Source organism: Hippopotamus amphibius, chromosome 6, assembly GCF_030028045.1.
Source record: "Hippopotamus amphibius kiboko isolate mHipAmp2 chromosome 6, mHipAmp2.hap2, whole genome shotgun sequence".
In the NCBI taxonomy this organism is placed as follows: Eukaryota; Metazoa; Chordata; class Mammalia; order Artiodactyla; family Hippopotamidae; genus Hippopotamus; species Hippopotamus amphibius.
The window spans coordinates 42176296-42202229 of NC_080191.1; the positions used below are offsets into that span (position 1 = coordinate 42176296).

Genomic DNA, 25934 nt, shown 5'->3' on the forward strand with positions numbered 1-25934 from the left:
CAATAATTGTATAACACATTTCAACACTTTGAAAAGTAACACCTAGGATTATTATACAGCATGGTGATTTATTCACAGGTTATTCTTTATATTGATTTTTTTCTCTCAACTATACCTTCAGTTTATATCTTAATTTTCCATTATCTCACAGCACAAAGTGCTCCCTAAATGGCAGTTGATAAATAAGTTATTCATACCGTTTTAAAATAAATTTATTTTTCTTTCATTATTGAATGTTTTTCTCTTCAGAGAGCTATCCTGAGGATTTTTTTTTCATTTAGCTTTATGAATGTCCTCACATAAGAAAATTAAGCCCTATTGTTTTCATAAATGGTCACCCGGCATCACTTCTGAATTATTTTCTTGTATATTAAAGAATAACTCAGCAGTGCTAAATGGCATAGTCATGACCTGCCTTGGTGTTTTAGAAAATATTGGCCACCAATGAATACTGTGACTTGGCAGGTATCTATCTACCTGCCCACCTCAGACAATAAGTTTGAAATGGCACAAATAAACAGTACACATCATTACAACCAATTGGTTCCAAAACTTTGAAACTCTCATGGTGAATGGCATTATATGCTACTTTTTTTTAACCTACATGCTACCATAAAAAATTAACTATGAGAAGGTTTTATTGTATAGATTTATTTTAATATTGAATTTTTTTATGTTATCTGAGCTTCTGCTGCAAAGATGCAAGACAGGGTTAAAACTAGGTTGGGGCAAGTGAGGCATTTACCTCAGGCTCAAAATTTTAGAAGGTACTAAATAAGTCAGTAATTAAGATATTTCATTTTTTGCATCATATTTTTAAAATAAAATTAAGGATAAAAAATGTCAAAAATTGAAATCAAGATTGAAAGAGATCTACATTGTCATGTTGGTAGACTATCATCTGTTTGACAACAGGGTGAAAAAAAGTAAGTAGGGAAGGAGAGAATCTTGCTGTTTTCCTCTTTGACTAAGGGGAAAAAATGGCTCTCAACTTTATATCTCCAGATCACAACATCATTAGATTAGCAATATTTTAGTCAAAATGATAATTTCAATGAGAAGAAACCATTATTTCCAATCACCTATATTTACTGTATGTAACAAGTGTCATTATCTTAACTACGACTCTGCTTAAAATATTATACCACCTGGAAAGCTGAATGGAAGTTTACAAAGAAATAATCCATAATTTCAATTTGTACGTTTGTGGCATATTTCCATAATCCAGGCTTAAGTTGTTTGCTTCTGGTTCTATTATGTAAACACAGGCATGCTCTCCGCCACATAGGAGATTTTCTTTTAGTACTTTAGAATGGAGGGATCGTCATAGACTATAAAAAAAAAGGAACAGATCGCTGTATGGATATTTCCTTTTAGGTTTACACCTAACACAGGAATAATTAATTTCATTTATTTACTGACACACGTGATTTCATTCTCTATGGTTCTATATAGAAATGTCGCCAAGTTTCTTTGCTCCCCTACGTAACAAAACTCCTTGAGGGCTGAGTATACTCTATTTCGTTGCCTCAGATTTTTCTCTTCCCATTCCCTCTCTTCTTAGGCTCTTTATTATAAAGTAACTTCAGATTCATAGAAAATTTGCAGGAAGAAAACAAAGAACATTCCCGTGCCCTTCACCCGGATGCACCAATGATTGTGCCCAACTTGCCTTGCTGCTCCTTTCCTCGTAACTGCTTGAGAATTTGCTGCACATCTCATGCCCCTGTATCCCTAAATATTTCAGCGTGTATTTTCTAAGAGCAAAGCGTTTTTTCATGTAACCACAGTTCAATCATCAAATTCAAGACATTTATAGATATGATATTATTATCTCATATACAAGTCCATATCCAAATTTTACAAATTGCCCTAATAAAGTCATTGATGGAGATTTTTTTCTGATCCAGGGTCCAGGTAGGAGCCAGGCATTGCATTTAGTACACAGTATCTGGTATCCATTATTATGAAACAATATCTGAGGTTTTCTTTGTCTTTTATGACATATGATGTATTTTAAAGAGTACAGGCCCCATTTCCTACAAATAGGAAATGGGGGACATGGAGAGGATTTGTACCAGGGAGGACCCCACAGGGTCCTGCTCTGTTTCACTCCTTGATGACCATTTGCAGTTACAGTTGATGAGAAGGACCAAAGAACCTCCCAGGACCAGAATGAAATCAACAACTGTCTTGGTTATGGGGACAGGATCATATCACAAAAGAGAATAAGGGAACTAAAGAGAGAATTCACCACGCAGAAGAAGCCTGGCAGAACAAATATGCCAATTTAGCAGCAGGCCCTGGAGGTCGGAGGTCAGAGGAGGAATAAATTCCAGTGAGTGTGAAAATGTGTCAAGCAAAAAGGAAATGTCAGAAAAATTTGATGCCAACACTACAGATTCTCTGGTAGATTTGCCATTTGCTACTATAGATATTAAAGATGATTGTGGAATCACTGATGTACCTCAAATCTGGAGAGAGGTGAAGAAAATGAATGGAACAATAAAGATCAAACAAAGAAGAGGGGAAAAAAAAACAAAAAGATTATCAACCCAACTATTGCCTAACCACTCCGATCACCAACAAAGAGTGGTATTGATGCTCTTTTGGAATTAAAACCATTCGTGGAAGAAATCCTCCAAGGAAAACCTTTAACTTTGTGAAGCTGGCAGAAGGAGATCACATAAACCCACTTTTGGAGATAGCAGATACTGCAAAAAGGATATTTCAAGAAAAAGGTATCTTGGCAGGAGAAAACAGAACTTTTAAGCCTCATTTGACCTTCATGAAATTGTCCAAAGCACCGTGGCTCCGGAAGAAGGCCAGAAACCTATTGGAATCCGGGACTTAATTCATGAAGCTTTGCATCGAGAGAGGATGGGTCTGCAGTCCAAAGTGAAACGGATAAAGGAACTTTTATTAAAGCCTGAGACTCAGGCCAAAATTAGGAAGGAGCTTTTTGAAGGCAGATTCATTAACAACAGTAATCAAGGAAATGATGTTGCTTGCAGCGCAACGTTGACATAAGCTCTACGTTGCTATCATGGTACCAGAGTTTATGAAATCTTTTCAGCTCATTACCTAGCTCTTTGGTAAATACCAAAGAAGTGTTCTGATAGAGTCTGCACAATAGCAAACCAACACTGGTAACGAATTAAGAATTTCTTGCCAAAGGAAACTGATTCTGCACTGTTATTTTTAAGCTAAACTTGTATTTTAGAATGTTTAACTCTGTAATATCGAGATTCATTTTGTAGAAAGGACTTCTTAATTAGCCATTGTGAGATGTTCCTTGGATCCTCACAGATAAAATACACAGACTGAAAAATCATTTACAGACAAAAAAAAAAAAAATACAGCATTTTAAGGATCACTTGTCTCCTGTTGACATGATTTTTGTTGTTGTTAAATCAAAAGAAGCATTGTTCACATGTATCTATACCTAGTGTTACTTTTAATGAGACTTTGAATGTTTATTGATCACTATTATCTGAATGAACATTTATAAATGTCATTGTTGCAATCCTTGGTTAAGAATGTTTTATAATGTCCATATGTGTTATTTTTCAGTGATCAAAATGTAGTTTGCTTTTTCATTTCTTAATAAATATGTGGGATTTTTATTTTCTACTTTTCTGAAGATAAGCCCAGGTCTTACTGTATCCCTTATAATCTGAATTTGTTTGGACTGGTTCATCTTTAAAGAAAATTGTTGAAAAATTTCCCTTCCATATGATAATCACTGGTAACAGCGTTTTCTATAGTCACTATAACATTGCTGCTACTGAAAGATCGTGATGGAGGGGGAAATTATTGGAGATCAAATATGTAATCATTTTAAAGATAAAGTCCAGTTTACTCATGGATTTTAGCTATTTTTTCACTGGGTAAATTATACTACATTTATTTATAAGTGAGTTTATGCATTTTCATGCCTCTTAATAAATGTATTGTTTTCCCTTGTTAAGAAAAAAAAAAAAAAGTACAAGCTGCTCATTTACTTATAGAGTATGCTTCAACCCGGGTTTTTCCCCAGGTTTTTCTAATGTTTCCTCTTTGGGGAGGTGGGATGTGCATTTGAGGCAGGAACACTGCATAGGTGATATTATGTCCTCAATGAATTACATTAGGAAGAGTAAGATGTGAGCTTCTCCCTTGACCACTGATGTTAACTTTGAATAGTTAATGAAGATGGTGCCCCCTCTACATCTGTCCACGAAAAACTATCCATTTTTTCTTTTCTGATTAATGTTATCTGTGAAGAGATACTTTGATACTATGTAATTATCCTGTTGCTTTTTAAGCTTTTACTTAATAATTTTATTATCCATTAATGATTTTGGCCTCAATCAGTTATTACTCTAAAGGTTGCAAAATGGTAACTAACTCATTATTTCTTCTACCTTATTGGTCAGCACTCGATGCAAGGAAGAGCTTTCCCGTCTCTTATTTATTTACTCACTTACATACTTACTAACAGTATGGACTGGTGGAGTCTTCTTTCAGTCAATGATTTATAATCCACTCTTCTATTATTCATGTTGAATTTCAAATGTTCCCATACATGTTCAGAGGGTCCCCTTTCACATTGTCTCCTCTGTCATTTTTCTATGAGCCCATCATTTTCTGAGCTCTCCCTTATTTTCTGGCATTACAAGAATTTACAGCTCATCTTCTATTCTGCCTGCCCCAGTCCTAGACTTGGCCATTTCACCCAGGTTATCTGGTTCCTTTTAGCCATAAATTGTATTTAAACAACAAAATTTGAGTGCTAGATGTGCTTGTAGCTACTGGGTGTTGTTGCTTCTAAGCATACAATAAAATGTGCTCTTTTAAGGGCATAGTTCAATGAATTTTGAGGGATGTATACATCCATAGTCAGTTCTCAGTCTTCATTGTATTTGATCTATTAGCAGCATTTGAAACTGAAGATCAAACCTGCCTCCTAGCAATATTGTCTTTACTAGGCTTCCAGGAAATGATACTCTCTTGGTTTTCGCCCATCCCTGCGAGATAACTTCTCAATCTCCTTTGGTTCTCTCTACTCTTCTCCACACCCTTTTAAGTTGAAAGACTCCAGAACTCAGACTCTGATGCTTTTCTTATCTGTAGCCACACTCACTTCCTAGGTTAATCTCATCTGACAACTCCCAAATTTATATCTCGAACCCAGTCTTCTCTCCCAAGCCCTGGATTTTATATTTATTTATTCCTACTTGACATCTTCACATGAATTTCCAATAAACATCCAAATGCAACATGTACAAAACTGAAATCCACCCCACACCTGCCTCACCTGTAGCCATCCCCATTTCAGGTGATGGCAGCTCCCTTCTCCCAGTTATTCAGGCCAAGAACTTGAAGGCACTCAAAATATATTCAGAATCCCTCCACGTCCACTCTCTCCACTGTCCCCCCTCCCCCCCACCCATGATATAACCATCTGTCGTTTCTTGCCTGAATTATTCCAATAGCATGATAACAGATCTCACTGCATCAAAGCTTGCTGCTACAGTCTCTTCCCAACACAGAAGCCATGGTGACCCTTTTTAAATGTTAAGTGTTTCCATATTACTCGTCCTCTCAAAACTTTGTAGTGGTTTCACATTTTACTGAGTAGAGCCCAAGCGATCACAATGGCTTTCAGGGCATAATTCTCACACACACCCCACTTTGCTCTATGACAACATTTCTTACTCCTCACTTTTTCTCTCCTTCCCATCCACACTGAACTGCCGTTCACCCCACATGCCAGCAAGCCAGGCACGCTCCCAATCTAGGGTTACTCAAGCTGGTCCCTGTGTATTTCCCCAGATATTTGCTTGGCCAGCTCCTTCATCTCCTTCAAGTTTTGATCAAATCGTAGCCTCTAATGAGGCCAACCCTGACTACCCCAACACAGAACTCCAGATCCCTCATTCCCTGCATTCCTTTCTTCCCGCATTGCATGGACCAGCTTTTTATAAATTACTTCTTTTTTTGTTTATTGTTTATTGTCTCCCTCTATATATTAGAATGCCAGCTTCTTAAGGAAAGGGATCTTTGTTTTGTTCACTGGAGGATCTAGAACTGAGGTATCTCACCAAGCATCTAGAACAATGCCTGTTCCTTAGCAGCACTTAAAACTTTTTTTTTTTTCCCATGCCAAGCGACTTGCGGGATCTTAGTTCCCCGACGAGGGATCGAACCCGGGCCCCAGCAGTGAAAGCACCAAGTTCTAACCACTGGACCGCCAAGGAATTCCCTCAAAACATTCTTTTAATGAACGAACCACTTTATCCTGTACTTTGACTTGGTAAACAGATAGAAATGAGTGTGAATGCATCAGTGAAACTGAGTCCATATATGCCATTTTTAATATTGACGTGCACCTCAGCACCCAACTTCAGTTTACTCCTCTTATCTCCTTACATGCTTGTTTACATCTCCCCACATATGAGATCTAGAACCATTTAAAAATAAAAAGAATTTAGCAGGTGGCATTTTCAAAAAGCAGTAGGCATTGTCTACCCTGAATTAAGTCTTTGCGTGCATGATAAACCAAAGTAATGAACTGATTTTGGTCATTCCCTGCCCTTGGGGAGCCACATCGCTGAGGAGGCCCTTGGCCGTTGATTCCTCTGCTTCTAATATCCATTGTGATTTTGAGCTCTATAAAGGAAAAGGGAACATGGAAGGAGGCATGAAAGAAACCAAAATTTCTTCCTATATGAACTGTACATTTTCCTACTCGGACTGTTCAGTTGACTCCAGATCTAAAATTGGTAGCAGACGTCACTTATGTGACCGAGTGACTCATAGAATTTCAGCTGAGATGAGACATACCTTGACAGACATTCAAATAATGTACTTGGGGTATTTCTGGACAGTCAACAGTCAAGTTTTAAAAGGCACATGTGATAGATGAGTATTAAAATATCTCTACTGACAAGATCAGATTTTTATGGCCACCAGTGAAAGAGAATATACTCCATTAGGAAATAAACACCCTCTCTGCTTCATGTCATGGGAATCTGGGTCACTCCTGTGCTGAGGTTTTTAATTCCTTTGCTGCTGATGTTCCTGGAACATTAGGAAACATTTCCTCGTGTCTAAGTTAGTGTATTGTCAACTCTTCTAATTCAGGTGAAGGATTTCATCAGACTAGAAAGAGTGTAGGATGAGACCCTGTTCTAAATTTTGTAACCTCAGTTCCAGTAGAGCAGAACAAAAGCATAAGGGTTCCTTAAATACATGCAGAGGTACATGAATTCACTCCCTAATCTTACCAGCATCATTAATAAGAAACTGAAGTTTTTAATTCATATACTTCATGTCTTCCAAAATTCCAGTCAGAAATATCTCATTTTTTTATATGGTAGTGCAGTTTTTAATTTTTTGAGGGACTTCCATAATGTTTTCCATAGTGGCTGCACAAATTTACATTACCACCAACAGTTCACAAGGGTTCTCTACATCCTCACCAGCATTTGAGAAATATCTCATTTTAATGTATGCAACATATAAGAAATATCGTTCTAGGAGAATTTCAAATGCAGAATTAAATGGTCTGTATTTAAGAAAGCAGTGAGATCATCTCTTAGATTTCTCTCCTTTATAATGCATTGTATTTTTACACAGTGGAGAAAAATAGAGCTTTTTAAATATATAACTTCTGAATTTGATTACTTTCCACAGATACAACACACTCAGGGGAAATTGGCACCAAGAAAAAGGTGAAAAGACTGTTAAGCTTTCAAAGATACTTTCATGCATCGAGGTTGCTTCGTGGAATTATACCACAAGCCCCTCTCCACCTGCTGGATGAAGACTACCTTGGACAAGCAAGGGTGAGCCTCATGCCAGGCCAGGGGCTGAGAGCATGTACCTCCCCCACCCCTCACCTCCCCACCCCTGCTCCCTGATAGCACCTGGGTTTGAGTCCTGCTTCTGCCACTAAGGAGCTCTGTGCCTCTGGACAGTGACTCAGCACATCTGGACTTTTTTCTTAAATATAAAGTGAAGTTAATAGAAACACTCACCTCATGGGGTGGTACAAGGATTAAATGAGGTAAAGCAAGTTTACGTGCTTAATATACTCATGCCTAGCACATGCTAGCTATTTTCATTTTTATGAATGTGCAAAACATATTTGCACAACACTAAGGAAAACAAAATTTTGGACTGGCCCATTACCAATAAAGGAATAACTAAATTTTTTAACCCATTGAATTATCTCAGCGTAATAGTTACCCTGAAATTAACCCAGCAATTATCAACTCTTAATTCCACTTTAGGCTATCAATATAATGCACTGTCTTTTTTATAGCTTTTAATTTATTCAAATAATTTTTGCTAATTTGACAACTATTTTTTCAACGCATTGATCCTACAGAGAGCAGAGATCTAATGCATGACAATCTAAAAAAAGTGCAAAGGTTATCTCTAGCCCAAACTCCCAAAGGTATTTAAATTTCAGAAATGAACTGCCTCAGTTTAAACAAAAGTCAAAGATAATATAGTTCCTATGATAAGTAATATTATGCTGTCTATATGCAATTAAGAAATATATTCTAATGGTATATACTATTAAGAAATAAGCAGTAATTAATGTTAGAAGAACTAATTCCCAACATTAGGTCTACAAAAAGAAAACAAATGTCACTCCTTCTAACAGCCCAAGGTCTGAGATTGAATAAATGGTTGATTGGTTGGTTGGTTGTTTCACTTGGTGAGAGGAGGAGAACAAGGCTAACCTCCCAGCACTGGAGCATCCGTGACAGAGAATTCTCCTGGTGGGGGGCGGGGAGGGGACCTCTCAAGAAAGACAACACTGAGATGTAGAAAGAACAACAGACCAGAGGTCAGGCTATGAGAGATCAAATTTTGGCTCTGCCTTTTAGAATTGTGTGACTTGGATAAAAACTCACGCAAACTAGACTTCTCCAAAACCTACTATCCCTTCATTTTTCTGATGCTGTTCTGAAGGTCTTTGTGTGCCATGATGAGGCCTCTGGATTTTATCAAAAGACGCAGGGAGACCACTCAAGGGCAAGTAGGGGAGAGTGAGCTGGTCCTTACCAGAAGCAGCGCCTATGAAGGGAGAGGGAGGCAGTCGCAGGAGCTACAGTGAGGCTGGAATCAGCATGCGCAACTTTGTGTCTCGGAGTTAGCACCATCTAATTCTAAGCTGGAGGTATTGTTAAAAAGGAAAGGGAAACAGGACAGTGAGTCCACGTTGGACAGTAGGTCTTTAAATTACCCAATATTTTCAATTGCCCATGCTTCAGTTTCCTGTCTGTTACAGTGGTTAATTTCACATTTAGTCCGCATGGAGCAGACTAGTGTGCTCATCAATCACCTAGATTTCCTTTTTTTTTTTTTAATTTACTGTAAACCTCCTCCCCTAAGTGCATAGCATTTGTGATGTAGAGACTTCACGGACCTACAATTTTAACAGATATCTATCATGTTTTCTTACTAAGTACACGCATTGTTCTAAGCACTTTACATATATTACCTTATTTCATCTTCACAGCAACACTCTGAAGCAACATAGTGTTATCACTACATTTTTCAAATTAGGAAACTGAGGTACAGAGAAGTTAAGGAACTTGCCCAAGGTACCACAGCCAGTAAGGGATGCGACTGACATAAGATGTGGCAGTCTGTCTCTGGAGCCTGTCCCTTTAACACTGCTGTTATTAGGGTGCAGAGTAAGATTTGTTTTACTACAAACCAGTTGAACATACATAGTAATATGCTACTATTTTCAACTGTTTAATTGTTCGATTCACAACATCTCAGAGTAAATGTTTGCATCTCCGATATGACTCATGTGAGTGCTATTTTTGGTTTGTCTTTTCAGCATATGCTCTCCAAAGTGGGAATGTGGGATTTTGACATTTTCTTGTTTGATCGCTTGACAAATGGTAAGTCACCCAAAAGAATTCTCACTAAAATATACACCGTAAAGTGGGATTAATTTCGTGAAAAACAAAATTTATTTTTAGATACTGTTATTCTTTTTTCTTTCTTTTCCCGCATTCATAAATCTACAGCCACTCAAGAAGGACCGGGGCGAGGGAAAATTAGTTCAAATGAAGAAGAAGTGTTGAATTTGGACTTCAAATCTTAAGACAGTTTCCTTCTGGTCTTGATGATTCCAAAGAAACTTGGAGACCACAGATTAGATTCTTTCCTTGCAGAATACTTTGGCCACATGCAAAAGGAGGGAGTTCACTGTTAGTCAATGAAAACTAGAAACGTAAAAGCACATCCGATAAATCCTGACACTTACTGGGCCAATGGTTTTGCACTTTTATTAAGTGAGCAAGTCTGCCCTGTTGCAGGTATTGTTCAGATATGTTTGGCATCATGAAAAGAAAACAATTGCTGAGGATAGAGTGTAAAAGCTTAGGCTGCAGCTGAAGGGAAAAGCAGGCATTCTTATCATTTCCGCTTTTTAAATTTTTGTGCCTATAGAGGCTTCCCTTAAGAAAACAATAAAATCCTATTATATTTTCATCTGCCCATTAAATAAACACTGATAATTGGGAGCCAGTGAATGATGTCACGTTTAATACTGACCTTCATATTTCTGACCATCTACAGGCTTGTGTTTTAAGTCATTACAAATGGTTTTCTCACCATTCTATTACTGACAAACAACACACAGTGGAGAGAGATACAGCCTAAGATCATGAAACTGAGCTTTACACTGTGGAACGCTAACTAGACCATATAGGGCTGTCTCTTATAATCTTGTGTTTCACTTTGCTCAAATCAGTTGAGAGATGGGGACCAGTACACGAAATTAACCATGAACAAAAGAATTTGTTCAATGGTATTTTTTAAAGAGAGAGTATAACTGTGACTCATAAAAACATGAAGTGAGCACATCAATGATTTTATTTAACTCAATTAATTAGATATTCATTAAAATGTTACAGCTAATTCAAAGGAATATTCAGAGCCATATATATAAAAGCAGTGAGAAGTGCTGAAATGAGTTTGTAAATAGCTGGAAAACTGGGTAGGGGAAATCAATTTTATTTCCACCTCATTAATTTCATTTGCATGTATATGGACAAGAATCATCTGTAATAATATCAGTTATCTACAACTTTGATTGTTGTGAAACAGGTCAAAGATGATGAAAGCTGCAGAAGCACATAGAATCAGGTACCCTGGAAGAGTGTGCTTAGGCCACACCTAGTTTTCTAGTTAAGACATCCAGTCATCTTCTTGGTACATCTCAAAGTCTTTCATAAACTCTATAATGCTTTTAATATTCAAAATTCTATTCTCTGACGAATAATATTTCTTGAATGCTTGCAAGTTATTGTAGCCTCAGTTTTGCTCCTCTGCTGGCTTGAGTTATAAAATATCTGACAATCAAATTTCTTCTTGGTTGATTTTCCAAAGGAAGAATAGGCAATATAGTGGCCTAGATACCCTTGTAAATGTAAGAGTCAATTGGAAGCAACTTAAGACACATTTCAGGTGACCATTAAACGGTGTCTTTGAAAAAATAACCATACAAACACACACACACTCACACACACACACACACATATGTGTCCCTGATACTGCAGTAGGCAGACTCCTTTTAACTCTTAACATTTTCATTGCCTATGGTCTAGGGAGAAAGATCTGAGGTACTTTTACTTGAATGAGAAGAGAAAATATGGGACCAGATCATAGTAATAATATCCTTTATACTTGAATAATTTTAAATCTAAAGGGGAAAAGAAATGATCTTATCAGAGAACTTTCATTAGTGAAACTTTGGATCCTATTGTCCATCTTGATATTTTAATTATGATGAAAATGAACTAAAACAGGTGACTGTTTTCCTATAGGAAACAGCCTGGTAACACTGCTTTGCCACCTCTTCAACACCCATGGACTCATTCAGCATTTCCAGTTAGATATGGTGACCTTACACAGGTTTTTAGGTAAGTCCTTTTTTCTGTATTTCTACCCCCTTGTCCATGAATAATGGCAGCCTACAATATCCTTTAATACAAAGTGGCAAGAGCCAAAGCATGGTAGATGAAGACGTCATATTAGTCTTAAATTATCTCATCTTAATTTTAAAAAAAGTGTATTTAAATCACTGAAAAAAATGCTTGCCTGATCAGTTATGTCTAAAATAGGTAAAGGCCATGTAAGACAACCATCACAGTTACAGAAGTTACTGATCTGCTCACATACTAACAAGACCCCAGCAAAGCCCTCCTCAAATAATGCCACTCTGAACATAAGTTGCTGAAATATTCACCAGGCTTTTTTTTAATGATAAGAACTACCATGTGTGTGGCACCCACTGTATGCAGGGTGCTTTTGCTCTGTTATCTCTAACAGTTTCAACAACCCTGCAAATTGGCCATTATCACTGTTTGGCCCATGGTTAAGGAGAAGTACAAAGAGGTTCTGTAACTTGCTCAATGTCAGTAAAGTGTAATTGGCAGAGCCTCAGTCCAAGCCCAAGTCTGTCTGATTTGAAAGCCCACCATCTTTCCACTCAACCCCACCATCACTCTTCATCAAAAAGCAGCCCCAGCTCTCATTTGACTTCATGCATATTCTTATTTATCTTCCAGTGAATTATCCAGGGCACATTTTTAATCACCAAATAACTTTCCTCTGCTTCTTAGCATGTTCCTGGCTTCTTTGACTTGCCACATGGCAGTGCTTTGAATTTGGAAGCTCACTTGATACATGAAGAGTAAAATAATGGTGATGGTGATAATAGAAGCAGCAACCACCAGGCTTACATGGTGTTTGCATGTGTTAGAAAGTCTTCTAAGAACTTGCATATATCAACACATTTCATCCCTACAGCATCTCTGAGATCAGAGCTGTTGTTATCCCCATTTTATAGACAAGGAAACGGAGGAAAATTTTGATTGAATAACTTGCCCCATACAGATAGGTAATAGAGCCAGGGCTCACATAATTGTTAAATAAACTTGCTGAATAAAAGGTACACGTGGCACAACAGAAATATGGGAAGCCAGCCAGAACATGGCTCATTCCAGAAACACAGCCTCAAGCTAATTGTGTTCAGACTGATTGAACAAAGTAATAGCTATGAATAGAGCCAAGAAATGTTGATATGTCTAAAGAGGGAGAATGCAGGTACTTTGAACATGTATGCATCCACAGTACATGTGAAAAAGGGAAAGTTTCAATGACAGAAATAACACCTGAATCCAGAGCCAGAGTCATAGCTGGGTTGAGAGGACATGGCCACACTTGCAAATCAGGACATTCTACACACACTGAATACATTGCACCCTAGATATTGCCTTGGTTATTAGCTGAAGCAGGCAAGGGGCTTCTGTAAACAGCAAACTCAAATTGCCTTCCTTATGTCTCTATTTGATTCCAAGAGCACTCTGGTCCCTAGATTGGAAAGGCATGAAAGATGATCATTTAATCTGAATAAGATAGAAATAAATCCAAGGATTCCTCAGGTGGATCAATGAATTTCTGCCTGAAGAATCCCCAGATTTGCCTTGGTCAGTATTTGTTATTTAAGCGATCTTTGGATGAGAGTAGGGCTCTTTAAAAGAAAACCTCTTTTATGGCATATTACTCATATTAGCAAACTTAAATAATTAAACTATAGTGTGAAATAAAGTTGGCCTTTGCCTACATATTTATTTTTCCAATGAATGAGAGCCTTCATGAATGCCAGAAAGGGGTGATTTATGAAGGTGGTGAGGAATCCCAAGGGCCTCACAAGTCCTTTTACCCCTTCTTCCCTCTTCCCTCCCTCTCCTCTCCACTAAAATCAACCCAGTAGAACTGCCAAGCTGGCAAACCACATTCATTTCTAAAGCATCCCCAGGCTGAGCATTTTGGAGACATGGCCATTTTTAAGCAAAAGGGACCCTCAAAATGTCTGAGCTAGTGTGTCCTTTGTGTTTTGTTTTTAGCTGACTGAGTTATCTGTTTACCTCCTAGTCATGGTTCAAGAAGATTACCACAGCCAAAACCCGTACCACAATGCTGTTCACGCGGCCGACGTCACCCAGGCCATGCACTGCTACCTAAAGGAGCCAAAGGTAAGGCAAGACCTGCTGCCTCCTCGGCCATCTGGAAATTCCATGCAAACTGCCTGCCAGGTCACAAATCACCTGACATATCAGAGCAACTGGGTTATGGGTCAATTTATAGCATAAATACAAATTGTTTATATTAAGGTTTCAGTATCAACCCTGAAAACTGTATAATAGTCATGAAAGATGATGTAAGTTTTCAGAGGTTCTGTTTCATAATTTATATATTTTCAGGGCTGCATTAGGACAAAAACAACCCTCTCTATGACAATCTACATCTTAGATATCTTCAACAGTCACAAAAGTTAGCTGCTTTTGCCTTGAAACTTTGCCACAAACAGTACCATCACTGAACTTTTCTAGGAAAAGTCTCCCACCTTGTGGTTTTTGATCAACAAACAGAATGAAAACTCCTCAAGACTCAAGCTCCATTTCATACTGAGGCAACTAAGCATCCTGATTCTGGCCCAAGAGAAATTGTGAACATCAAAAACCTCTTTAAAAATATGCCCATATGCAATATATTAATCCAAAATTTAGAAAATGGTAATAATGCTTGTTACTCAAAACCTAGGCATTTCTTAACCATATAAAATCTAGCTGGTATAACATACAGGATGAGTTTTCTTAGGGTTTTTGGAAAATGATATCTCCGTCCAAGACTCTGTTTAGTTCAATCAGTTTTAACATCAACCACTAAATATACAGATGCCAGATAGGCATTCCCAAGACAAAACTGCATATGCCTCATCCTTATAAAATATCCCAAAGACATTAAAAGTTTTGTTATTTAATGCCTAAGTAATTTGAAAATCATAATAGATCTCACAGTTGTATATTTCAATTTAGCACTAGATTCCTAACTTCCTGCTTGTTTTCCTAGCTAACCAAAAAAAAAAAAAAAATGACAGATTCTCACACATTCCCCCACTTTATTGATTACATGTTGAAGAAATATGCAAATTTTGCAATTCAGCCCACTGTTGATTGCATATTCGAAGAAGTAGCAATGATATTTTGGATGGTTGAAATACACAAGTGATTTTTTTCCATCACTTTGGCTTCAGCGTTTTCCTTCACTTACAGCTTTTCCAGGAGCAAGTCTGATTTTAGACTCTGCCTTCTCCCCGCCCACTATAGAGGAGTGTTGCCAACAGGTAATACTACTACGACAACAAAACAAGACAGACTAGCAGCAAGAAGAGGAGGCCACCTGGATGAGCTACACAATTTGAGTTGCTTAATTGCTTTCCTCACAGTCCTTTCTTGTTTCCTGTGATTCCATGGAACCATTACCTTATTGACCACTCCAGAAGGTTAAGGTCTGGATGAAAGGCCTGAACAATACTATAATGATTCACTCAGTGTGATTTAGCCAAAATAGACGCTAACGTATTTTTGGAAACACACCAATCAATCTCCCAATTTGATTCTTTAATAGCTCGCCAGCTTCCTCACGCCTCTGGACATCATGCTTGGACTACTGGCTGCAGCAGCCCACGATGTTGACCACCCAGGGGTGAACCAGCCATTTTTGATCAAAACGAACCATCACCTCGCCAACCTATATCAGGTAAGGGAGCCAACATGATACAATGTGGTTAACTGTTTCAGGCCCAGTGCTGGAGCCTGAATCTCACCCTTGGAGACAACCTTCATACAGGATCAGCCTCAATGATGCCCACAGCCAAAGAGTGTGGGTTTGAAATAGGTCCAGAATATCCTCCAGGGAAGATTAAATTGGTTTACAAGGATATCCAAGGGATTCAATTTGCTCCAAAAGAGGTTTGAAATTGTCCTAAGTCAAACAGGATTCCTGAGTCTACGGTCTCAGGACTATCTGTCTCCATGGGAACCATCTAATATATAGTGGCCAGTTAAAGCCAGTCCTTGTAGAACGTCTATGAATGATACTTCCCAGGTGCAATCCTAATTCAGATTTATGTCTCTAGAGCCATTTCTTTTTTTAATCATATTTTTATTTTTTTATTGAAGTACAGTTGACTTACAATATTACATTAGCTCCAGATATACAATATAGTGATTTGAAAATCTTACAGATTATTCTTCATTTATAGTTATTATAAAATATTGGCTATATTCTCTAGGACAATTTCTGAACTTTTTTGGCCTCTGAGTCAGAGTATGCTATCGAAGACAACAGGCATATTTTGTTGTTATAAAATAGTTCAGAAGCACAAGTAGTTTGGCCCAAAGAACTCTTATCTGTGATACTACTTCAGATATTATAACCCTATATCATAAATGAATTATTCTCAGAATTTTCAGCATGGTTTTTGGGAGACCTTTGGTTGTCATTAGCAAAATCATTGCATGCAAGGGAGTCATTGATCTCAATTTTAGTCGATCTTTTGATAAAAATCAGTGCAGGAAGAATTTCTGAAGGATTCCCATAAAACAGTGGCACTCTACAAGATGGTGCAGCTTGAGGAAGAATTTATTTCCAGTGAAGTACAACTGGAACATGAAACAAAGCTTTTTTTTTCCATCCAGTCCATTAGCTTTTGGTCCAGGTAGGAAGGGGCAGTCCAAGGTTTATGGATCCCCTGGTACTTATTTCAGCACAGGGCTCTCTTGGGCTGTCAGCCAGCACCTGCAGCTGGGAGAGAAATGACCAGAATTTAGGAAAACTTTTGATGATGAGCTGAAAACTACACAAAGAAAATGAAAACAAAGAAAATGAGCTTCTAAACCATCTCAGAAGGTAAACGTATTGTTTGGGAAAAACATAAAAGTTTGACCGGGGAAAATAAATGAACGACTGAACTGAGAGCTCCCAAATGAATTTTCTAGTCCTGTCATGTTTTAATTCTGACTTTTCAAATGTCTTTAATTAAACAAAGAAAATCCAGCAACAAGACTGGCTACTTGATCTACTTCCATATAATATAAATGCTTACCTAGTTCTAATTTCTCATCATCAGATAAATCACATCAATGGAGTTTGAGTATCTACTGCTACTGACTGATTTGTACCTAAAGATAAGGATCATAAAACTGTGCTTTGTCATGTAGTATATCTAAAACAGGTAATGAATGCACATTTAGACAAGTCAGAAAGAAATATGCCAGACATTAAAGATGTAAAGAACAAGAATATAGAATTTCATTAATTAACTACTCACTGCTAATTAACAAAAATTGAGTCTCAAAAGCAAGATACTGCCATCTATCTTGTTCAGATACTAAAAATGTTTTCAAAAAAATGGATTCCTTACTCAAACTTTTGAAGCACAGATAATCTTTAATAGTATTTAATCTCTTTGTTAAAAATAAACATTCTAATATAACCAAATTTTGCAGCCTTTTCAGCACAACATACAGTCTTGTATATTTTGAACTAGCAACTATTTATTGCATGCATCAGATGAAATACTAGGATCTAAGGGTACAAAGGTAAATAAAATACAATCCTTGCCCTTGGACATTGGTTCAAACTCAGATGCTCAAAATGTGCAAAATCCAAGAAAATTTAATCCCAGCTTGCCAAAGGTTAGAGGAGTTAGCTGAAGGATACATATATATCTCCATGTACATACACAGAAACAACATTTTTAAAGCTTCTGAAGAGTAAATTTACTCATGCTGTTCTTTGTATCCAAAGATGTTACAACAATAAAGTGAGCTATTATTTTTTTTCTAAGCAGTGAATTTTTCCATCTGAACTGTCTGGCCTGATCCTCAATAGGAAAGAGGATTCTTTTGATAATAACTAGACAGAAGTTGGCATATAGGACTCAAAAACCACGTTCAAGAGACTATCTTCATCAGTCCCCTGCTCGAATGGTCTTAGGCTGTCTTGGAGGCTGTAGATCCGTGACTTTAAGTTTTAGGAACAATGTTGAAGGCCAACCAGTGTCACTTAATGTCTTAAAGATACTTTCAAAATCCTAGATCTGGCTAGTATAAAAGATGAAACTTTTATCAGCCAAGTTGGGACTTTACATATTAAAAGTAAAAAATTGTTAAGAGGACCTGAAAATGATATGAGATCTTAATTTTATCCAAAAAAAAATATGATGGCTTTTACATTTGGCTATATACCATTCTTATTAACTACATGAAGGAAGTCCAAAGAGATAAAGAAAATTCCCTTTAAAATTCAGCTCAATGAATTGTATAACTAATCTTTACTGAACACTATGATTCAAACACTGGGCTAAATGATTTTATCTATTATATTATTTAATCTTCACAATAGCCCAGTTAGGTGGGTACTATCATCATACCTATCTTCCAGAAAGAAGAAAATTGTTATTAGGAAATTCAAGTGGGTTTTCCTGAAAATAAACAGCTAATTAATGGCAGAGCTGGCATGAGAGCTAAAGACTTTTTCTCCAGAGCCAGAATGCCTAATCACTCTACATACAGTCTCTACAATTCATCCTGATCACCGACGATGTACAGGAAACTAAGAGCTCTCCTGCAGGTCCTCCTATCGCAGTGAGGGAGACAGGAGGGTTATAGATAAGTAGCTTAAAGTGGGAGAGCCTTTGCTAAGTACTCTACAGTAGCTAGCTACAAACAAAATGTGATAGGAAGACAGAGGCAAAGCAGAAATTGATTCTGCAGATGCTTTCTGGAAATAAAAAAATAAAAAAAATTTTAAAACCCCCAAACAAAAAAACCCTCATGGAGGAAGAGTGATGTAAACTGGGCCTTGAAGTGTGAGTAACATTTTGAGTTGCAGGGCAGAGAGTGCGGCACCAAAGGCAGCACAAGCTGGTGTACTTTGGGGATGAAAACCCACAACTCCAGAGTAGCTGCAAATGGACTGTTTCCATGGCCTTGAGCTGAGCATAGTCCTGTCATGAATGGCCCCTACTCTCAGTTCAGTGATTTGAGCATGTTATGGTGAAGTGTGTATTCTCTCTTTTGTAGACACTGTAGATTAGCTGTACGGAATATGACCTGGGTCAGAAAATCTTCATTCTGCATTGTGTTGTCAATGAGGAACTGGCATAACTCTTTAGGTTTTCAATTTCAAGAGAAAAAAATTGTGTTATATAAAACATCAACTCAGCAAGACCGTTAGCGACACATGATATTTAAAAACCTTTGCAATATGCGACAGATTCTAGCCTTTTAGCCTACCAAGAGTTCGTTGGTTGAGACATAAATGAACTTTCAGGAAACTATATGCAGATTTTCAGACGATGTACCTATACACATTTTTCTAGGGAGAGGATCCATAACTTATACTCATATTTTAAAGTGAGTTATAGGGACTTCCTCGTGGTGCAGTGGTTAAGAATCCGCCTGCCAATGCCAGGGACACGGGTTTGAGCCCTGGACCAGGAAGATCCCACATGCCGCGGAGCAACTAAGCCCATGGGCTGCAACTAAGCCCATGGGCTACAACTTCTAAGCCTGCGCTCTAGAGCCCACGAGCCACAACTACTGTGCCCACGTGCCACAACTACTGAAGCCCACGTGCCTAGAGCCGGTGCTCCACAACAAGAGAAGCCACCACACTGAGAAGTCCATGTGCAGCAATGAAGAGTAGCCCCCGCTCTCCACAACTAGAGAAAGCCCACAAGCAGCAACAAAGACCCAATGCAGCCAAAAAATAAATAAATTTTTTTGAATTTAAAACCTAAATAAATAAATAAATAAAGTAAAATGAGTTATAGGTCCAGAAAAAATAAGAACTGTGATGAGTGAAAAAATATATGTACAAATCATATATACATATATATTACATTGTGTTTTATATGTATATGCATATATATTTAAACAAAAACTATACGTGCACATGCACACACATTTGGTCAATGAGACTAGCCAAGAGGATGTACCAGGAATTATGTGGCTTTGAGAACACCCTGTGCGTGACTTTGTACAATCCAGACTTACTATAAATGAGATAAAATGGAAGAGGGCTTCCTCTCCCTCCTTTTGTTGGCTGTGCTCTTTTAGTTCTAATAAATAAGATCATTGCATAAGGCCCAGCCTGCGCTTCTGCCCTGAGATAAAGAGAGAGCCAGGGCAGCCGGAGTGAAGGCCGGGTCAGAGGGCTCTCTCCTATTGTGCGCTGTCTGAGCCAGACTCACTAGCTGAACTGCCAACCCAAGTTCAACATGAAGATCATAAAGGCGTTTCCACCCGGCACCTCTCCCATCAGACTGGAAGCAGTCCAGGTGTCCATGGTGGACTAAGAGGGTGCCTAAGAGCACGTGAGAGATACAGAGGAGAATTTATTTTCTGTCCCCCCACCCTCCAATCCTCCAACGCATGTGTTCAGCAGTTTCACAAAGTTAGTGTTAAATCAGATACTATATTGCTTATTACAATTGCTTTCAGTTCAATTTAAAATCTAGAAAAAAATAAATAAAATCTAGAATATGAGGGACTTCCCTGGTGGTGCAGTGGTTAAGAATCTGCCTGCCAGTGCAGGGGACACTAGTTTGATCCCTGTTCTGGGAAGATCCCATATGCTGCAGAGCAACTAAGCCTGTGCACCACAACTACTGAGCCCACGTGCCACAACTACTGAAGCCTGCATGCCTAGAACATGTGCTTGGCAACAACAGAAGCCACTGCAATGAGAAACTTGCGCATTGCAATGAAGAGTAGCCCCCGTTCACCACGTGTGCAGCAACGAAGACCCAACGCAACCAATAAATAAATAAATTTATTTTAAAAAACCTAGAATATGATACAAATGAACTTCTTTACAAAACAGAAACAGACTCACAGACATAGAAAACACACATGGTTACCAAAGAGAGAAAGATGGGGAGAGGAACAAATTAGGAGTTTGAGATTAGCAGATACAAACTACTACAAATAAAATGGATAAACAGCAAGGACCAACTGTAGAGCACAGGGAGCTATATTCAATATCTTTTAAGAAACCATATAAAAAATTTAATTCCTTTTGAAAGAGTCCAACTAGTGACAGAACAACCTAATGAATAAAATAACAATTAGTCGTTCCATAGAACATTGTATTTATTACCTTCTTGGTTTGTCTTGCAGATGTTTATAATCCTTTTTCTTAGTCATTTATCACAAGCATTTAGAAGAGCCAGCATTTTTAGCCACTTTTTATTCTTAATGACTCTGCACCATAAATATGAAGTTGACAGAGCCAGGAGACGTGTTCCTTCCACATGGTCCTATGACCCCTACTCAAACAAGCACTTGCAAACATTATATGTAACCTCCTAATTTCTGCAGCAAGTGGAATGGAAATTGCAAAAAGGAGGTTCCAATTTGATTTTCTGTTCCATAGTTTCTGCTGTTCACAGTGAGGTAGCTGGCGTGGGGCACGTCCATGGCCCTGATCTGAACACAGGCCTGCCCCGTGGACAGCAGTCAGGGTCCGGGCTCCTTGCCCTCTTCTGCAGATGCAGATCAAAGAAGAGAAAGACATCTTCCGACAGGCAGTAAACATGGCAGTACTATAGTTTCTTCAAGGGCTAAGGTCTTGTTTAGGAGTCAAGGAGCCTCTGTTCCTCTGAGACCTCTTATGCTGGGGCCCTTGCAGCATTACCAAGGAGCCCACTGGGCTTGTTAGGGAAGAACTCAGTGACTTCATTATCTTCTGGAGCCTTGCTTCCCAGTTTTGTGAGCAATTAAAAATGAAAACACAGAGTATGTTCCTGTTGTTGTTTGTCTTCCTGCCTCCGCTGATTTAAAAGGTATAATTAACTCTGAGTCTTGTACACCAGATTCAGTTTATCAACATCATTCTGAGTATTTTAACCAAAGTTTCCAATAAATAGGAGAAAAAACCAACAGTTTAAAGCTGCTTTGTATCATAGCAGATCTGCTCTGCCAGATTCTCTTTGACAAATAGACTCTTGATTTAATTTGAAAACCTGTGTTGGTGGTTTATTAAATGCCAGATGTGTTGTTATTCCAGAACAAAGGGATTGTTTTGTTCTTAGGGTGGATAATACTTGATTATTCAGATAAAAGGGGAAATATAGGTTTTGCAGTGGAGGTTTGAAGGGTGTTATTTTGTTCAAAATAAATTCTCATAGGTTTTGTTGCCACAAAGGTGGATGTTTACTCTTTCAACTTTACAATGAAGATGATTCTTATTAATAAAACTACAAGTATGAAGAGTTTGTGACACTAGAACAGGTTGTCACTGGGGTGATGTGAAATTGCTAAGCTGCTGCTTCTGAAGGTAGACAGATGGGATACCTACTGTGGGATTCCAAAGCAGTGCTGGAATTTCAATGGCTATTAAAGTGGTATCATCTCGTCCTATGTTCAGTTCTCCATGAGCATTTCTGATGAGCATCTTCTTCTTTTTTTTCAATCTACCTTTTGCTGGTATTGGTCTTTGAGGGGCTGTGAAAGCCAGTGAGTCTGTAGGAGCAGAGCTACCTCCCTCTCAAGAAAGACAAAGATAACTCCGGCCACTCCCTGTGAAGCACCTGTACCTCCCAGCCTACTCCCCTCAGATCCTCCCCCAGTGCAGGGTACCAACGTCTTTCGTGCTCTTGTCTACACTCAGCCTTGCCTGACTCCAGCCCTTCTGCTCCTGTATAGCCAGAATGAGTTTCCTGAAACTCAACTGTGACCCTTAGATGCCTACTTAAAATCCCATTGCCCTCAGGATTAAGTCCAAATATCTTAACCCAGTTTACAAGCCTCATTATGATCTGACCCTCACTACGCTTTCCAGCTCCACTTCCCACCATCACTCTCCCAGGGTCTATGCATCATCTGGTCTGAACCGCTTTCAGAATCCCAGAGCCGGTACATGTGCCAAGTGCTGGCAGTACAGAAGAGGAACAAAACAAATAAAAACCCCTGCTTTCTACTAGGGGAATCAGAAAATAAGTGAAATGTATGGTATGATAGAAAGTGATCGTTTCTAACGATTAAAAATAAATAAAACAGGGAAGAAAGATATAAAGTGTCACTCTTGCTCCAGGTCTACACACACATGCTCTTCCTCCTGCCTGTTGTCATGAAAGGCACTTCCTCGGTACTGCCTGCACTCTCACACTCCTCTCTAACTCACTCACCCTTTTGATCTCAACTTGGACAGATCTTCCTCCTGAAAGCCTTCGTTTTCTTTAAAAACCCATCTTCCATGCCACTCCTATCTGATTTCGCAGTGCTCTCTTACGTCCCCTATCACAATGTTTATCTCTCTAGACTGCCATTTCCTTATTAGATGTCCATATGCCCCACAGTCTGCAAGCTTCTAGGCACCTCCCTCGCCCACTGCTATATCCTCAGCATCTGGCACAGTCCTCGTATTCAGTGAATATCTGTTGGGTGGTGGAAGGTTTGCTGGATGAGTAAGCAGATGGATAGATGGATGGACGCACAAACTGGTCCCATGAAGCAAGAAAGACAGAACCGGAGTAACACTGAGAAATCAGAAATATTGGCAACAGTGAGTACACACAGGGACCCAGAGTGGACATGTGAGAGAAAGCAGCACACAGACCAGAAAGCATATACCCGCACTGTCCACTTAGTAGGTACCTGTGCTAATTACTGCATTCTTACTTCCCTACATCAAGAGTACACCATGAAGACTGAGAACCATTGTGGAAAATTCTTTATAATGATCTTCTTATTTATCTTGCAACTGACAAATGCTATATGTTATTTCTGGAGTCATTTACCTGATCCTGATCATCTGTGAGTGAAGAGTGGGAGAGCCCATTGCTATAATAATTTTAAAAATCTCTTTGGCTTTTACCTAAGTCTAAGGATTTTACAGCAGAAGATTCCAAGTCTGGCTTTTATCAGATATTGACCAAAAAATTAACAGGACTCTGTTACTTTTACAGTTACTTAAACTTTTGCAGCTACAGAACTTTGGGGTTTTGGAAGTTAATTACTCAGTATCCAATCAACAAATATTTACTTATTTAAATGGCACTGCGCCACACACTGGTGCACAAAGATCAATAAGATAAGCTCCTCGTTCGCATGGCAATCATGTGTGGCAGCAGCTTCAAACCAGACCTGTGCCCATGGGGATACGCGAAGACTTTCCAAGGGGCACACAGGCATGAATAGTGCTAACAGAATTCTTTTTCAGCTCCTTAAACTGGCCTGCCTGGAATGTGCTTGCAGGACAGCCAAGCCAGTTCTACTCTCCACTCCTCTTTCATAGTTACCCTGTTCCCACTGTACAAAACAATTTCTCTTATCCATTCTGCATAGTGCATCTTGCTCCAGTTGCACTAATATTGTATATTGCCCCAGTGTGAAAAAATACCAAAGGAACAACTAAAAATATTAAAGGAAATAGCCTATAACTGAGGTACAATAATGCTCCTAGTCATCTCATGAATCGATGCATTGTCAAAAATTTTTTATTCTTAAGCATAATTTTTTCCAAATTTGCAATATACACATTTGCAAAATACATGTATTTTGACCAATTAGGTATTAATAACAATTGCATTGTAAATTCAAGCTGGAAAATATTTACTACTTAGAGCCTGATGTTAAGAAAATGTGTTAAATTAAAATTTCAATTTATATATCAATACTTATTTTTGTTTCACAGAGATATGATAGGGTGATGGTCAAAGAATTTCACACATGAAAATACATTACATTAAAATAAAATTCTATGGGGAAATAGAATGGAAATATAAGTTGTAGCGGGCAAAGGATCAATTTAAAATTTTTGACTTAAAGAATAAAGTATTCATGTGTTTTTTAAACATGTGACTAATGAGCATTAAATGCCTTTGGTATTTAGATTCCCTTAGACACATTTAATACATAAAAGAATTATATGATAATGTCATATTAAAACACCAATATTCACAAAAATGCAAGACATTATATCTTTTGTTACCACAGAAATTTGTGATTTTAGATATCAATTTTTAAAAGTATAGGGAGACCATTATTTTTCAAAACCATTTTGAGACTAAATGAACAGAAACATGTGAAAATTACTCATATGTAGGAGCAAGGCCAGTGAACAAAGTTGTTATAAGGTGTTTCGGACACTAGGATAGAAGCTTGGGCTGGGAATGGGGAGCTAGTAGAGGCAGCGATCAGTTCTGTCTGGAGAACCAGGAAAGTCTTTCCCAGCAGATGGCAATGGTTGATCTCAGAAATAAGAAATGTGTGTGTGTGCACACACCTATGCATGTGTTTCTGACTTTACTAAGGTGATTTTGCCTCGCTCTTTTTTAGAGTTATAAAATTCTTTATGGTTCTTATGCAAAAACCAAGCATTATTCTAGATTTAGACATGAAAAGGGCCTTTAATTAACTCTTTTGGGATGATATGGAAGATAATAAAGTAACTTTAAGTAATGTCGTGTGTTAGTGACTTAAACAAGGGTAGAAGTTTGCTTCTGTCCTTCATCAAAGAGGTTTGGAAGTTGGCAGTTCCGGGCAGCCATGGGGGCTTCGCAAAATTAAGAATGAGGTACCCAGTTGAATCTACCAATACATACACACACACTAAAAGAAAAAAAAAAAAGAATGAGGGACCCAAGGTCCTTTTAGTTCTGCAGTCTACTGTCACTAGGGTATGACACTTGTCCTCATTGCCCAGATAACTGCTGGAGCTCTAGCCATTCTTGCTGAGTTCCAAACAGTGAGAAGGAAGGAAGCGATAAAGTTAAAGAAGCCTCTCCCAGATGAAACAGTTCCCTTTAAACAACTTTCCTTAAAATTCCACACAACATTTCCACTTACATTCAATGGATCAGAACTTAACCTGATGATTCCACTTAGTTGTAAAGGAGGTTGGGAAATATTACCTTTATTCTGGACAACAATGAGACTCCTCTAAACCTCCCCATCATTGGGAATGGGCACACGATCCTTCCAGTGTCTCAGGCCAGAAACAGTGAGTTATCCTGGCAGATCCTGAAATCAACCATCTCCCCACCTCCACCTTCC

General features: G+C 38.3%; 1 protein-coding gene and 1 pseudogene across 3 annotated transcripts in view; both read left to right on the top strand.

The window, feature by feature from the left end:
* The window catches only part of PDE7B (phosphodiesterase 7B), a 331487-nt gene that overhangs the window by 277363 nt on the left and 28190 nt on the right, over positions 1-25934 (top strand). For all 3 annotated transcript variants that reach the window (XM_057738776.1, XM_057738775.1, XM_057738774.1), the window contains 5 exons: positions 7681-7832; positions 9851-9914; positions 11847-11942; positions 13960-14060; positions 15496-15627. In XM_057738776.1, the coding sequence (XP_057594759.1) occupies positions 7681-7832; positions 9851-9914; positions 11847-11942; positions 13960-14060; positions 15496-15627 (545 nt within the window). The remainder of the gene's footprint in view (positions 1-7680; positions 7833-9850; positions 9915-11846; positions 11943-13959; positions 14061-15495; positions 15628-25934) is intronic.
* LOC130855322 (A-kinase anchor protein 7-like) lies at positions 2262-3030 on the top strand (annotated as a pseudogene).